We start from the raw sequence: 17,252 nt of genomic DNA, 5'->3' as shown, positions 1-17,252 counted from the left end.
ACAAAGAGGACTAAGGCGTAATTAATTAAGCCACACTTGAGTTTAATGTCCCTAAACTGCTTATGCAAACAATATCTTTGCATAAATAGGTGTTAAGATAAACAACTTCCTTCCTTCTGGGACTTTGAAATGAGAACATAACTAAGGAGAGGAAATGTGTATGATCAGCCTCGAATGGAACTTCAGCGATGGGCCTTTAGGAAGACAACTTGATGGGTAACTGCCACACTTGTTTTCACCAGATGCTAGAGGAAGCAAACACGACCTGTCCAAGCACAGACTCCTGGGAGCTTGCATGTCGATTCTGGCAGTTCTGGTCCCACACAGCCACTCCTCTCTTCCTGGCCTCCCTTCCTTCCCTTCACTGTGAATCTCAGCCATGACTGAGCATGCTGAGCCCTCTGCGTTCTCTCAGGCAAGCACTTGAAACGAGAGTCTGCTTTGAGGCTTCCCACGCAGCGCTGCTCATTTGTTTCAAGGGCACACGGAAGTAACATTTCCAATAATGACTGATGGATCTGACTCAAAGAAGATTTGATGGCTCCTTTTAAGTAAATGTCGGAAGAATATAGAAAATCAGCGACTCTTTCTAGATAACAAAGCATTCATTTGGGAGAAATGGTTTGTGTTTTGCTTTGTGACATGAGTTCCAAATTAATAGTTAAATGCAAATATTGAATCACATATAGTCACATGATAAAAATTAGTTATCAAAAATGGTTCTTGGACTTCTTTCTCAAGATAATAATCACAGGGCTGTGGCTATTTCATCCTGCTGCACCCTCTGTGGTTTACAGGGATCCATGCCCAACTGACATCCTTGTTTCCTATTTCATGAAGAAAATGAGATCAGACAAGGCTCATTCATTGCATTTACAATGTTACAGTCTGAATCATTAGATTTACAAAGAAAAAGTAATACCTCTCTCTATGCACTGTGTCTCACCCTACCCTGGCTACTCAAGAACTCTGCTCAAAACAATTAAATTTTGTCAGTCCCAAGTGATCACATTTTTATGTCTGTACTAAATCTTTCCTATTACTTTATCCACCACATTAAATAAAATCCTCCTGTCACTACAATCTCTACTGGCCACTCTCCTGTTTCCTTGTGTGTTAGCAGATGTGTTGAGAATTGGTCTTGGAGCCTTGAGGAAGCTGGACAGCACTGACCACCACAGTGCTGCATGCCTAACCCACTGCTGCCACAGTGCTGCATGCCTAACCCACTGCTGCCACAGTGCTGCATCCCTCACCCACTGCTGCCACAGTGCTGCATCCCTAACCCACTGCTGCCACAGTGCTGCATCCCTAACCCACTGCTGCCACAGTGCTGCATGCCTAACCCACTGCTGCCACAGTGCTGCATCCCTAACCCACTGCTGCCACAGTGCTGCATGCCTAACCCACTGCTGCCACAGTGCTGCATCCCTAACCCACTGCTGCCACAGTGCTGCATCCCTAACCCACTGCTGCCACAGTGCTGCATCCCTAACCCACTGCTGCCACAGTGCTGCATCCCTAACCCACTGCTGCCACAGTGCTGCATGCCTAACCCACTGCTGCCACAGTGCTGCATCCCTAACCCACTGCTGCCACAGTGCTGCATCCCTAACCCACTGCTGCCACAGTGCTGTGGTCCTTCTCAGAAATGCTGTGGAGAAACTCTTCATTTCTGTTTTGTCTCTCCTCCTTCCTCCTCCCACAAAAGATGCTGGCCTCACTGAAATCCTTCCCACAACCTCAAGGATGGCGTCAGTGATATATAATCTTGTCCATTATCTTCAAATAATTAAGTAGTGGCTCCACTCCACCCCCTCCCTCATGCCCCATTCACTCTTAAAAGCATTCAGACATGGAGACGAAGTGTATGGTTACTCACTAAGGACAATGGTGCTAACATAAAGGTAAAAGTTCAGTCCACATCTTTGGTGTCTTGATATTACTGCAGAGGTGACTATTCCCTCATTTTAAATTACTTCCTTCCATTAGCTTACAATTTTCTCTCCTTTACCAACTTCTCTTCACCATCCTTTGCTGGATTCACATGACTTGTCTCACTGACGTGAGCAAGGTTCAGCTCTCCTCCAGTCACACTCGTGCTTCAGGTAACACGTAGTCCCATGACTTAAAAATTCCCATCACCAGTCACACCGTCTCCCCTAAACTTCTGACACAGCTGGATATCTAAAAGGCCCCTTTCCTTCTGAGTCTAAAAGACACCATGGATTTAATATTTGCAAAACTGACCTCCCAACTGTTACATGGAACTCTTCTCCTACGCTCTCTGTATGTCCACTAACACCCAGCAGCTACGCAGGTTCACAGCTGTGGTGTAATTGTTAGATCTATCTCTCTTCCACTATTCATCCATCCATTATACAGTAAATAAAGTATCTCTGCTAAAACACAAATCTGAGCTATACATCTTCCCCTTGGTGACTAAAAGAACTGTTTCCTCCTACCCCAACCCCACCCTCTTACACAATGTCTTCACAGATGATGTGGTCATTTAAAAACATATTCCAATCTCAAACTTCCTTGGAAGCTCATCACCTTAGGAATAAAAGGGCAGCTCCTTATCACGGGCTCTGGCATTTCAGAAGTGGTCTACCCTGCTCTGACCATCTACCACCGCCCAGATCAAATGCACGGCAAGAACACACATGTAGAAAACATCACAGTCTGTCCCTCTGCCTAGAGCCTTCTCCACAAGCTTGTATAACTTGTTTATTTCTTCTAGGTTTTTGATAAAAATATTTCTTCAGTCACAGGCTTGTTCTAATGGATTCTACTTATGGTAATTATCTGTTTGATCTATTTTCTCAATTAGGTGCTATCAGTGTACATCATGACAAATTCTCCATGATAGTTATTAAATAATTACATGATCCATACAAGGATATAAGAATGAATATAGGCATTCATATATAAAGAAATCTGAACATCTAGCAAAACTTTCCATGATTAAAAAAAAAAAAGAAAGAAAGAAAAGTCTCACTGGCAGACCTCAGGGCTTCAACAATATGTTCTCATATGACACATGCATCTCATATCCATGCAAATGAAATAAAGACAATATAGAGAATAAAATCTTTAGATAGAGCATTCAGTTCCAATTCTAGCATCACTATACCATGTACAACTTTGAAGCCACCTAGTGACTCTCTACATTATTTTGGTCATTTATAACATAAAAATGACCTCCTATCTGACTGTTATAAATATTGAATAAGTCTGGAGTATGAAAAGCAATTTGAACAGTGACAGCTGCAAGAGGAAAGGACTCAGATTTGTATAAAGAAAGGCAAGGTCCATTTTCTGGAGCCAAAGGGCTTAAAGGGGTGAATTTCAGCTTCTGAAAGATCATATTAGATGACTTAGATTAATATACCTAGCAAAATTGTCTGTGGTAAACAAACAAACAAACAAACAAAAACCAGACTACAGAAATTCAGGTTATTATACCTAGCAAAACTGTCCATGATAAAATCTAATTAAAGCAACTTTTAAATATAAACAAATACAACGAATATTGGGGACTAAAGAAAACACACACACACACACACACACACACACACGAAGCTACAGGGGAAAAATAAATAATACCAAAACAATTAATCAAAAAAAAAAAAAAAGTCCAGGAAAACATGATAGAATGAACAAAAGAACAAGAACAGAATTGTTAATAACAACCCTGAGTATTATTTGTCTCAATTCCCCAATAAAAAGACACAGAATAGAAGAGTGGATTAAAACACAGGAAACTTTTTTTTTCTGCCATACAGAAAAACACCTTACCATTACACACAGAACCAACTTACAGTAGAAGGGTATAAAAAGGTAGTATAAACAAATAGAAATAGAAAAGACCTGGCTTAGCACTTCTTTAATTTAAAAATGTATTCATGGGAGCTGGAGATGTGCCTCAGTGGTTAAGAGCAGCACTGGCTACTCTTCCAGAGGACCCAGGTTCAATTCCCAGGACCACATGGCAGCTCACAACTGTCTGTAACTAAAGTTCCAGGGGACTTGACACCCTCACACAAACATGCAAGCAGACATAAGACCAATGCATATAAAATAAGAGTAAATAAATTAAAAGATTAAATAACGTATTTATTTAGTGCATGTATAGATATGCTCTGGCCACAATACATAATTGGAAGATATAAGACAAGCCATGGAAGTCAGTCCTCTCCTTCCACATTTGCGGTCTGGGGGTCAAAAACAGGTCATCAGGCATAGCAAGAGGTGCTTTTACCCACGGAACCATCTCACTGATCCTCGAGTAGCTATTCTGATATCTGACAAAATAGACTTACAATCATTTTATAACTAAGGCAACAATCCATCAGATGTACATTGAAATTTTAAGTATAAACTCACCAAGCATAGATGAATTCAATTTCATAAAGCAAACACTAAAAGACCTAATCCCACAGATACTCATCAAGGCAGTTATGTCAGACAACTCAATACCCCGCACTCCCAAGAGAAAAGTCATCCAGACAACAAGTAAAGAGAGATGCTGGAATTAAATGATACTAGAAATCAAATGGACCAAAAGACATCTACAGAGTACTCCACTCAGCGCTGGAGAAAGCACGCGTTCAGTCAGGACAACAGGAAACCTTCTCCAAAAGATGTCACACTGACACACAAGCCTTAGCAAGTACAGGAGAGCTGAGGTGGCATTCTGTATTCTACCTGATCACAAAGCAATAAAGCTGGGTATCGGCAAGAGAAACATCAGGAAGAAACGAACTCTTCAAGATTGAACCTTACGCTGTTAAAAAAGAGTCACTAAAAAAAGTCAAGAAGGAAATATAAAACATTGCTACAAATGAATGAGAAGGAAAACACAACATGACAAATCTATGGGACATGATGAAGGCAGTGATAGCAGGAAGTTACATAGCGTTAAATGTCACATCAAAAGTCAGAAAGAAAAAAACTAATAATGTACTGATCTACTTTAAAGTTTTGGAAAAATGAGAAACAAGCTGACCCTAAAAGAAGTAAACAGGGAGAGATAATTAAGATCAGGGTAGAAATTAACAAAATAGAAATAAGCAAACAAAAATACAACAAATCAATGAAACGAAGAGTTGGTTACTTGAAGAGATAAGTTTAATAAGCCCTTAGTCAAATTAACCAATGGAAAGAGAAGACTCAAGTGAATGAAATTAAAGATAAAATGGGCATCACTAGAAATACCATTGAAATTTAGAAAATGACATAAGAACTTATATTTCGTAAACTAGAAAACAAAAATAAATGGATGAATGTTTAGATATCTGTAACAATCAAAATTAGACAAAGATGAAATAATTTTAAAAATATATAACCAACAATAAAACTTAAGTAATTAAAAAGTGCCTCCCCCCCCCAAAAAAAAAAGCCCATCCAGCAGTGGATACATTCATTGTACAGTTTTATGAGACTATCAAAGAAGAACTAAAATAAACACTATTTAAATTATTCCACAAAATAAAACAGGTAGGAATTACTCCAAAATCTTTTTACAAAACCAATATTTAAAAAACAAAACAAAACTACAAATTGAAAAATACACAGCAGGGCATGGTGGCACATGCCTATAACACCAGCAGTCCAGAAGGCTGAGGCAGGCAGATCTCTGTGAGTTCGAGCCCAGCCTGGCCTACAAAGAGAGCCCAGGACAGTCAAGGCTGTACAGTGAAACCCCATCTCAAAAAAACAAAAAACAAAATAAGACAAAAAATGAAAAAACTTATAAATGTATTTCCCTGATGAGTATTATTACAAAATTTCTCAAAAAAGATGCTTAGAAACCAAGTTCAAAATTATATCAAAATATTCATCCAACATAACCAAGTTAGGTTCATTCCACAAACATAGGATTTGGTTCACTATAGGCAAATAAATAAGTGTAATCATCATATAAATGGACTCAAAGACAGAAACTACATAATCACCTCAACAGACAAAGAAACAGGCATCTACAAATTTTAACACTCCTTCATAATTAAAAAAGTCATGAAAAGTCATGAGGATACTTCAACATAATAAAGGGTATATACCACAAACCTATAGCTAACATCACAATAAATGGAGAGCATAAAGGAAGAACATAAAGATGTCCACTCTCTACCCCATCTGGTGCTTCAGGACTTAGCTAGAGCAATAAGACAAGAAAAATGGGGACAGAGATGCAAATAAGAAAAGAAGTCAGAGTTTCCTTATTTGTATATGCTCCTATATACGAAACATTAAAGGTGCTACTTAAAAAACTCTCAGAGCTGATGAGCACTTTCAGCAAAGTGGCAAGTTATAAAATTAACACTAAAAAAAATCATTAGCTTGATCAATGACAAAGATACTGAAAAAAGAATAATTCCATAGCCTAAAAATAAGCGAATAAACAAACTACCAAAGTTTTGAACAAAATCAACCAAGGACATAAACAATATCTATGATGAAAACTTTTAAAATTCCGATGAAAATTGAAGACGACACTGAGAAATGGAAAGAACACCATTGATCATGAATCAGAAGAATTAATATTTTAAAAATAATCAACCAAAAGCAACCTGAATACTCAATATAATCCCAATCAAGTTCCAAAACGTTGTCAGAGAAATAGGAAAATCATATGGAAACATGAAAGACTCTAGATAGCCAAAGCAATCTTGAACAAAAATCTTGAACAAAGCAACCTTCCGGGGATGTTGCCATGCCTGACTTAAATTATACGCAGAACCAGTGTAATAAGACAAAATGGCTCAGTCACAAAAGACACACACACACACACACACACACACACACACACACACACACACACACACACACACCCCACTGGAACAGAGAAGAGATTTGGATAAAAAGTCTAAATGATTACAAAGAGCTGGGTTTTGTGAAAAATTCACACTGGAGAAAATTCACCTCTTCAACAGATGACACTGGAGAAACCATGCACGTACATGTACAGAGATGAACTTAGATAATCAGTCTTCCTGCACAAAACTCAACCTTGAATGGATCAAAGATCCCAATGTAAGACCTGACCATCGGAAACTGCCGGAGGAAAATTACGGAGAACATGTCAACATATGCATGTGGGTAAGGACTTCTTAGATAGGTGTCTGGTACCAACAGTATTAAAAATAACAGATAATAGATTGGATGTCATGAAACTACAAAGGGAAACACTGATTGAGTAAAGAGGCAACCTACAAAATGGGAGAAAGCTGGGTGGTGATGGAGCGCACCTCTCTCTAATCTCAGCAGGGAGAGAGCTCTGTGAGTTCAAGGCCAGCCAGGTCTAAGAGTGAGTTCTAGCACAGCCAGGGACACATAGACACCCTGCCTAAAAAACCCAAAAAGATTTAAAAAACAGGGGGGGGGCAATCTTTTCTTTGTCTGGTCTGCTTCTGACAAAGGTTTAGCATTTAGAGTATAGAAGAAACTAGAACTATGAAATATCAAGAAAAATAACTCAATTAAAAAGTAGACTATATAGTTAGACAGAGTTCTTTCTTAAAAGAAAAAATATAAATAGCTGGAAACCACTTTAAAAGGTGCTCGCTGTGCTCAGCCATCAGGGGAATGCAGACTAGAGCTACCACAGCATTCTAGCTCAGCTCAGTCTAAATGGGTATCATCAAGAACACGGCTGAGAACAAATATTCTTGCAGCAGTGAGGAAAGGGCACCCTTTTACACTGTGGTGAGGATGGAAGCCAGGGAGTGCACTTTGGGAAAAATACATAAGGCTCCTTACCCAGCGACACCACTCCAGGCTACACAGGAAAAGGAACCCATGTTCTACTACGGCACTTCCACGTCCATGTTCAATGCTTCCCTGTTCATAGTAGCTAGGACATGGACTCAGCCTAGATTACCGTCAGTGGACAGGGGAAATGTGGTGCATACACACACAATGGAAGTCGGTACGGCTACAAAGAGTCATGAAGTGGTAAGGTCTCAGGTAAACGGAAAGAAGTTGAAAAAAATAAACCGAATGCCAAGAAAGACAAATGCTGCTCTGCTCCCTCATACTTTAGTTCTGTGTGACATGGACTGTTGTGGAGGAGAGCTAACTAGGAAGAGGCCTGGGGGTAAAAAATGTATATCTTATTAGAATAAGTTACATGAAAGAGTTAATCAGGCAATGGGATTAGAAGCATAGAGGAAATAAAGGTGTGGGGGGAGGGCAGCCAACCAGCCAAGGGGGACATGGAAAAGTATGGAAGCTCACTATTTTCTAAACCAATTTAAAAATATGACAATACTTCACAGGGAAGACGCCTTGCTTACTAGCTGATCTGCTCCTAGAAGCAATGAGTCACTAAACGAAGTCTCCAGAGCTGCTGTAGGTCAGGGAGGCCCCGGAGGCTCCCAATGCCATGCAGGCTCTTGCCTCTCTTGGCTGCCCACCAGATCTATGGCATATGATAAGGAGCCACGGTATGTGATAAGACCCTATTGCTAAAGACACTAAATACCTTAGTTGCAAGATGCAGAGAAATCAAGGTGGAATATAGCTGGAAACCTCCTCCCTGCTGGCTAGCTGTTAAAGCATTGGAAGGCACTGTGCGAGCTGCCAGGGTAGAAAAAACATCAACGGTCTAAACTAGCAGTGAACTATGCTAAAAACTACAGCACCAACCTGCTAGACATGACACATCCACATGGACAGTAGTACCACAACCTTTATGGGGGTGGACAGTTGTTATTTATTATTGTTATTATTGTTGTTGTTATTATTACTACTATTATATTTCACATCTGCTCCCTAGAAGGGAAACCATGCATAGTACTATAACCCTGATCAAAAATCCACTTCTCAGAAGGTCAAAGGGCCTACGAGACAAATCCATTCTGATCTTTTGATAGCAAGATCACAGCAATCCTCTCTTTGCAGTGAATGGTGAAGTAAGTGACATACACAAACAAGCCGTTTATACTCCCTTGCCTAAGGCTCAGCAAACACTGTGAAAGGGGGAATGGAAAGAATTTAAGAACAGAAAGATAGGGAGCCAGGTAGAGAAATCCCATGCCCAAGACGCAGTTAATTTACTGATGAACTACAGCACCTTCAGGTTCAATGGTCAGCCGTGCTGGAGAGAGAGACTCAAAGCTCCTGTGGAACCCCTGGCTACTGAAAGACTGTGGGAGGAGGAGAGCCATCGTCTTCAGTTGCATACCAACTGTGCACCCACGAAGTCCACCTGATCACTCCCAGCCCGTGGCCACACAGGTGGCACTGGGCAACGCCGAACCACACCAACACAAAGATGTGAGTGTGGGAAGGTGATGAATAGGGAAGAGCGGGAGCAGAGCAAGGAAGGAAACGAGAGGATGGGCTGAGAGCGCATGGCCAAGTGTGTCAGCACGTGCACCTGTGTGTTTACTCTCACACTGATGCCTTTCAAAGTAAAGCTACACATCTCTGAAATACAGATGCTTTACAGTTTCCCCAACAAGAACAAGAACATATTCTGCGGGGGAGGGAAGGAAGCACTAAGGACCTACAAATAAAACTAGCAATGTATGATGAAAGGTTTATATAAAAAGCAATGGTGTGAGAAAATACTGAGGAAATGTGTAAAAGCTATTTCATTCTCATTGTTACTAAAACTCTCTGAAAGTTACATTCTTCTATTCAGATGATCTGAGGCAGAGCATCCACTGATGTTCTGTCACCTGCTTTAATCTATGTTTAAGTTGCATGTATCATTTGTAGAAAAAAAATGAATGAGATTGGAGATCAATACAGCACACCAAACAGACCAGACTCAGAAAGATGAGCATCACATGACTTCTCTCATGAGGTTCTAGCTGGTCTTATGTCAGCTTGACACACAGACTAGGGTTATCTGGAAGGAGAACACTTAACTGAAGACAGGCCTCCATAAGATCTGCTTGTAAGGCATTTTCTTAGTGATTGATAGAGGAGGGGCCAGCCCATGGTGGGTGGGGTCAACCCTAGGCTGGTGGTCCTGGGTCATATAGGAGGGCAGGCTGGGCAAGCCATGATGAGCAAGCTAGCAGGCAGCACCTCCATGGCCTCTGCATCAGCTCCTGACTCCAGGCTCCTGAGCTATTTGAGTTCCTGTCCTAACTTCCTTCAATGATGAACAGCCCAGTGGGAGTCAAATAAACCCTGCCCTCCTGACTTGCTTTTTAGTCACGGTGTTTCATCACAGCAACAGCAACTAAGACATATGTGGGAGATAGGCATGGGTGTGTGTGTGTGTGTGTGTGTGCGTGCACGCGTGCACATGCATGCATATGTACACACGACACATAAAAGTAACAGATGGACTATGAAAATGGAGGAAGTCTAAAGAAAGAGGAATAAGAGACAGAGAGAGGAAGGATCAGAACTGAAGCAATATGAAGGAAGTGAAACAATGTGTCCAAATGTGTACACGTATGTATTTAATGTTATAATGAAACCCATTATTTCATACACTAAAAAATTAACACAAAAGTAATTTTAATAAAGAATAATTTCATATTGACCCAAAATCAAATATCTAACTATATAAATTAAAAACATGCTCTTTTTTAAAAATCACACTAAAAGTACATTTTTAGAAAGAAAATTCAGATATCCTCTACATGTAGTTCAATAGCAGAAAATTGAGGGAAATCATACCTCATCCGTGTTATAGATTATCTGCAGACCCGAAGAAATCATTTCCACCAGGTAAAGAAGAAAGAGTGACACTGTATTTATCTGAAAACAAACAGCAACATTTAAAAGTTAAAGGAAAGAATGAAAATATTAACTATGAAATTAAGTATATATGCTGTCATTTTCTCCAATAGTGCCAGACAAAAACAATTTCTTCTCTATCACTAAATAAAAGAGATATGAATCTAAACCAGAACATGAAAACCAGCATTTTACATGAAGTGCTAAAATTCCAGTGTTGGTTAATGCCTCCTTGTGTCTGCTTCCCCCTCGGGGTAGCATGGAGCTGGCCTGGAGGGAGGGAAGCCTAGCCAGGCAAGCAAGGGTGAGTGCAAGACAGAGTCTCAGTCAGTGCTGAGTGATGAGCACAGTCAAATAACACACCCAGAAACAGCTTCAGAGAAATGGTTTGGTTTATTGGGGGAGGGGGTGCTTATGCCCCTGGGGAGGTGGCCAGGAGCTGGGGTGCAAGGTTTCTATGGGTGTATACCACTGGTCAGAGCAGGGGTGCTAGTAGATGCTTCATCTGCATGTTCAGGAGCTGTAGGGGCAGGGGTGGGGGTAGGGGGGACCTTATAAGGTCAAACAAGAAGTGAAGGGTAATAAATTCTTAGTAGGATTGATGGTGAGGGACCCAGCTTTATGGTGCCAGGTTTTGCGGAGGGAGTAGCCAACTCCTACTGTCCTCATGTTTGAGGTATCCTGGGTCGACACTCCCTTGACTCTTCCTTCTTAACCCTGGGCCATCAGAGTCACACAGGTTAACACATGACTGGGTCTGAGAAGGCTCTAAGGAGAATTCTTAGCATGGTTTCTATAACATTTGTTCCCTTCAATTTTCCAAGTCAGAGTCTAAAGTACTTCTTTTTGGAATAATTTTGCCCCAGAGGAACTAATATAGTGCTATCCATTTGAAATATATGTAAATGAGAAAGCTATTTGAAAAGCAAGACATCACACCTCCACCAACACAGGATAAACAATGAAGAGAGCATCTCAAAAACAGTCTCATTCAGACAAAAGAGAATTTATGGAGACAAAGGAATGTGTTACCTTTAATCACTGAGATGCTGTATAATTTAAAACTAATTAGGAAAAAGTATTAAGAACAAATGAAACTATTAGTCTATTAAATACATGCTTCATGCGACCTAAACAAAAACCAATGCTTCCTAATATAGCCATAAAATAGAATATAAATGTCTCATATAAAAAACAGGAAAATACAGTCTCCAATATGGACACACCTTCAATGATGATTAATTTTCAATGTCACCCTGACTAGACGCAAGGACACCGGGATAGCTAGGGAAACACTATCCCTCGATGTGCAACAGAAAGGCAGAGAGAGGAAGGGCAAATTCCTGTTTTCTCTCCCAGAGCTGGGAGACTTATCTTCTGGCTTCACTGTTAGACTCTGGGTTCTCAGGTTTTAGGGTTCTGGGGCTCACAAATCATGCACCCCTTCCTCCTCTAAGAGCTTCGCTATGGTCATTCCTTGCAGACAGGCTGCTGTGGCACTCAACATCAATCATCACGCAACCAGCCAGGTGTGAGCTCACGCCGTAATCCCACCACTTGGAAGGCTGTTTAGTCAACACAGTCAGCTGTACCCAGTGTGAACTATTATGAGACCTTATTTCTCAAAAAGAAGGTTTTAAAAAGTTGCATGAGCCATTTCCCCAAACATGACGTGTAGACACACAACTCTGAACACACCTAGTCTCAAGTACACATGCAGGTCCAGCCTTCCACTCCCTCCCTATCAGCAACTCAACCCCAAGACCATTTGGTAGGATATCCTTGGCAATAAAAGAAGGCAGCAACAAAATATCCCAAACACACTATCTTATATGATTGCATTTAAATTTGAAATGTTGAAGAATAGGCATTCTAGAGGCATAAAGTGAAATACAGGTTGCTTAGGAAACTTTAGAAAAATGCAGAGTAGCTGATTTTGCTTAGAGTTTGAAGATAAAGAAATGTCCTAAAATTGAATATGGTAATTGTTGTACAACTCAGAATATACTAAAAAACACAGAATGGTACACCACAAATAGATAAACTATATGGCATACGAATTATATCTCAATAAAACTTCGATTAAATGAATAAAATTTAAGCAAAAATTATGCCAGGAGACTGTGAACCTTTTGTTTGATGTAAGCTCTTTGAGACTTTAAGGCCTTCTTATGAATTTAGTAATCCTAAGGATTTCAACTTTATTACAGTTTAGCTTCTGGCCTATGAGCACTCCCAGTACGTGAGTGAGGTCAGAGGCCAGATTTCTGGAGTCATTTCCTCCCCAGGTCTTCGGGTGGGTGGCACTTTACCACCGAGCCATCTCACTAACCAAAGTTTATTTGTTTAAAGGAAAGTTAAGGGTACACACTTTTTATTTTGATTTAAAATCATCTATATGAAGCGTAAGTTTCTGCTATGTAGAAACAGGGCTAAGTACTCTCTGTGTTTGGAGACAACATACTAGAGTGCGGAATCTTTTTGAATTTTATAAACAAGCTTTCACTTCTGAAGGTAAGTTTCTACCTTCTAAGAAGAAATAATACAATGCACTGAGCCGATTCATTAATTCAGTAAGATATTTACAACAGGCTGGAGAACAATAAAAAGGAGAAGCTCCAGCTGCAGAGAGAGTTCAGCAAAGTGCTGGCCATGTGCGAGGCTATGATGCCCTCCAGAAGCCATGCTGCGTGTCAAGGAAGTCTCTTGTAATCCCACTGTTGGGTGAGCAAAAAATAGACAGATGCCTGGGGCTCACCAGTTAGCCACCCTACCCTAAACAGTGATCACTAAACCAACTAGAGAGTAACTGCACTGGTGTTTGTCTTCTGGTCTCTATATGCGCTCATGTACACACACACACACACACACACACACACACACACACACACACACACGTAAGTGTATGTGCACACCCAAGTGTACATGCACACATAGAGGAAGGAATATATATAGTAAGGAATATATGATCAATAAGGTCAAACAAAAAGAAACCCTGTTAAGAATAAATAGTACATATAACATTTATATCTTACAAGCAAAGCACAGGATATCCAGATGAAAATACACAAATGTGGGGGTGGTAGCAGGAAAAAAAACCACTGTATAGTACATTCTTAGCATTGATATAGAAATGTAACAAAATACAAAACTGGTATGTCTCAAAAACTGTTGGTGATGTGTGCACCAAGGTGGTTCGCCTTACTGTTGGATGATATATTAAAACATGATCTGTAGTCCAACAAAAAAAACTTGTGAATAACTGTTATACTCCTGTCGACTGTCTTTTATTTCCATGCGTAGAAATTCTTTTAAATATACAAACAACTTTAACTACTGAGGGAAGAGTGGGTGTCGCCTTCTAAAAGAAAATAAACCCATCTGATTACGCCATGCACTTGGTCCACTCAATATCCCATGACAGTCATTTCTTCAGCCTTGTGTCGGTTGCCAATGAGCTTTCCCATCTCAGGGTTCCTCACACCCCTATTTTAAAGTAAGTTATGAAATTTGCTTTTAAAAAGTATAAGCAGCTGCGAGTATACCACGATATGGAAAGTAAATAGTAGAGAAGCCAATCTTTAATTTTTCTTTACCTGAAGATGGCCATATTCTTCACAGGAAAGCACCTCGTCCCCTGTGTGCACATTGAAGACGGAGTGAAGGCACGTGGTGGGCCGTGGATCTTGCTTAAACTGCTGGACCTAGAATCAAGTAGATGTGGATGACGGTTATTCACATACTCATCTAAAATGAAGACTGTTACGGAAAGCTAAAGCATATAGGCCGGGGAATGGACAGAGTAGAAATATCACACTTTGTAAGGAAACATGACTAACTTCTTAGACAGAACACAAAAGTCAAGTGATAGTTTCCGCACCGAATTCAAACATAGCAGGGGGTGTGTAAGCATGACCGCAACCATTTGCTGCAATGATTTGCATATTACTTGATTGGTTATTTTTTTTAACATTTCATTTCTTTATCATGTGTGTGCACATGTGTGTATGTGTGAGTGCGTATACTTGTTTATTTATAGGTGTGTATACTTGTGCCATCTAGAAAAACCCTAGATGATGGTATTTGGATAACTTCCCGGTTAGGGAACACACCACATGCCAGGAAGTAACAGAGCCTCACAGTTCCCAGGGGAGAAGCTCAGTACCCAGGACCCAGGACCCTTTGGCATCTTGCCAACATGTTCTCATTTATCTACTCATTTATATCCCTTATGATATCTGATATAATAAATGATAGTAAGTGAAGTGTTTCTCTGGATCCTCTGAGCTATTAAAATTAACTACTGACCTAAAGAAAACGCATGGGAACTCAAATTCATAGTGAAGTCAGACATGTGGGTAACCTGGGCCCCTACTTGCTAGTTATTTTAAATCAGGCGCTCTCCCAGCCTGCCTTCAGGAGCTCAGCAGCAGCAGCTTAAGTCTTCACGCACCATGGCGAGGTGTGGTGCATTCCCCCATCCCTATGACCACACAGGCCCTTTAAAAGGTTCCTCTCGGCATCATAGCTCTCTATCTCCTTCTCTCTGTTTCATGGTCTGTCTGTCTGTCTGTCTCTCTTTCTCATGTCCCTACTCCAAGATGGCTTTCGCTGCCCCCACAACCTAAATAACCTCTTGCATGAGATCTGTTGTATGGTGTGATCTCTTATTGGCACACCTTGCTTGACCCAGACCTGGCAAGGTACCTTATACCAGTGCTCTCTGAAGTCAGAGGCAGTTTTAGAGTACTGAGCCTTCAGGCTCTGGAATCTACACTAAGTCCAGGTAATTGCTGTCAGAATTGAGTCAAACAGAAGAATGCTGGATATCTCAAAATGAAGGTTCACTTGGTGTGAAGCAGCTATGCATTTAGTATTTGAAGCAATGTGAACAAAGAAAGCTTCTCCTTAGTTCACTCTAGGAGCTGTGTTGTCCAAAATGGTAGCAAAGTTGTACAAGTGACCAATCAAATTACAATGACTTAAAATTGCATAAGCTTACACATTCAGTTAAGAAATGAAATTTCTGGCCATATTTCAATTGGTCCACAGCCACATGAGGCAACTGCATATGCTCAATATGGACACAGACCATTTCTATCATGACTGAGAGACTTGACCTCATGGCCCTGCACAAACATGACTAAAGTCAACAAAATCAAAGCCAGTATCTATCAGCAAGATATCAGAAGGATATGCTATAACATTCAATTTTTTGGTCATGACACGGTCACTGCTATTATGAATTCTCTGCAACTACAATTACCCTCATAAGAGCAAGGCAACAAAGCAGTCAAAATTCCAACTGGACTCAGGGTTAAACTCCCCCCCCCAAAAAAATAACCCCAAAACAGCATGAAAACCCAACACATGGGATCAAACACTCTTTTCTGGCCTCCAAGAGCATTAGGCACACATGTAGTACACAAATACACACACACACACACACACACACACACACACACACACACACAACACCCATACTCATAAAATAAATAATTTTTCAAGTAGGAGACATGAAATGGGGGTGAACATGTTGGGGAAAAGACGATTAGAACATTATATGTACAAAGTGTCAAGGAACAAGAAATAGTCTATTAAAAACAACAACAAAATGAGAGAATTGAGAATGTCTGTTTCCCATTTATAAAGTAAATGAGGGCCTCTGGGAAGGGGGACATCCTGTTTCCACAGAAGAGAAGCAATAGCCTGGGACTGCACAATCAAAAGCCACTCCTTTTGTACTGCCATGATTATTATTTCAAAGAAATGAAGATTATTCTAGACTCCTAATCAAAAATATGGCCGAACTGAAACAAAACCCACGCCCCTACTGTCCTAGCTTGCCGTGTTACAACCCCTGAGGAAATACTTCCCAGCTTTTCCCTCAGTGATGCTAGTCTTATGTCGGCCGCAGCTGAGTTCTCAGCCCCTGCAGCCGGCATCTACTGGCCTCAGACAGCATCCCTGTGCCTCGCTTCCCCAGATGCTCAATTCACACATGGCACAGGAACAGCCCTCTGACTTCTCTGTGAGATTTCACAGGCCAGGCTTCCAGGTCTCACCTCTCTCAGGGTCTTCTTTCCATCCCTCAAAGAACAGCCGATTGACCTCTGGGTACTCAATGGCTTCCCCAGCCAAAAGCTCCACACACTTCCACAGTCCTCTCCCAAAACATGGCCAGGCCTGCCCATCAGTAACCCACCTCCTGGCACCTAATTTCTGACCCAGTTTGCTCTTCTGTTACACTGGGTGGGTTAATTAGCTTACAGGTTGCAGTGCATCATGGGGGGAAGTCTGGACAGGAGTTTCAACAGGAAACAAGAAGCCAAAAAGAAAGCAGAGGCCATGAACAGAGGCATAGCCGGTCACCAGCTAGCTTTGCGCTGCTTGCTCAGTTTGCCTTCTTATACAGCCAAAGACAGAGTTCCTAGGCGTGGCGCCACCCACAGTGGGCTGGGCCCTACCACATTAATCATTAAGCACAGGCCAAATGACGGATGCAATTCAATTCCTCCACAGAGGCTCCCTCCTTCCAGGTGACT

At 40.9% G+C, this 17,252-nt stretch overlaps 1 protein-coding gene across 2 annotated transcripts in view; it reads right to left on the bottom strand.

Moving 5' to 3' along the window:
• Nucleotides 1-17,252, bottom strand: part of Phkb (phosphorylase kinase regulatory subunit beta) — a 201,128-nt gene that overhangs the window by 133,561 nt on the left and 50,315 nt on the right. For both annotated transcript variants that reach the window (XM_051169047.1, XM_051169048.1), the window contains exons 5-6: nucleotides 14,304-14,411; nucleotides 10,648-10,728 (exon numbers count right to left, since the gene is read on the bottom strand). In XM_051169047.1, coding sequence (XP_051025004.1) covers nucleotides 10,648-10,728; nucleotides 14,304-14,411 — 189 coding nt within the window. The remainder of the gene's footprint in view (nucleotides 1-10,647; nucleotides 10,729-14,303; nucleotides 14,412-17,252) is intronic.

Source organism: Acomys russatus, chromosome 26 (assembly GCF_903995435.1).
Source record: "Acomys russatus chromosome 26, mAcoRus1.1, whole genome shotgun sequence".
NCBI classification, from domain to species: Eukaryota; Metazoa; Chordata; class Mammalia; order Rodentia; family Muridae; genus Acomys; species Acomys russatus.
The sequence above is the reverse complement of the archived record's forward strand: the minus strand, read 5'-3'. Positions and strand labels throughout refer to the sequence as shown.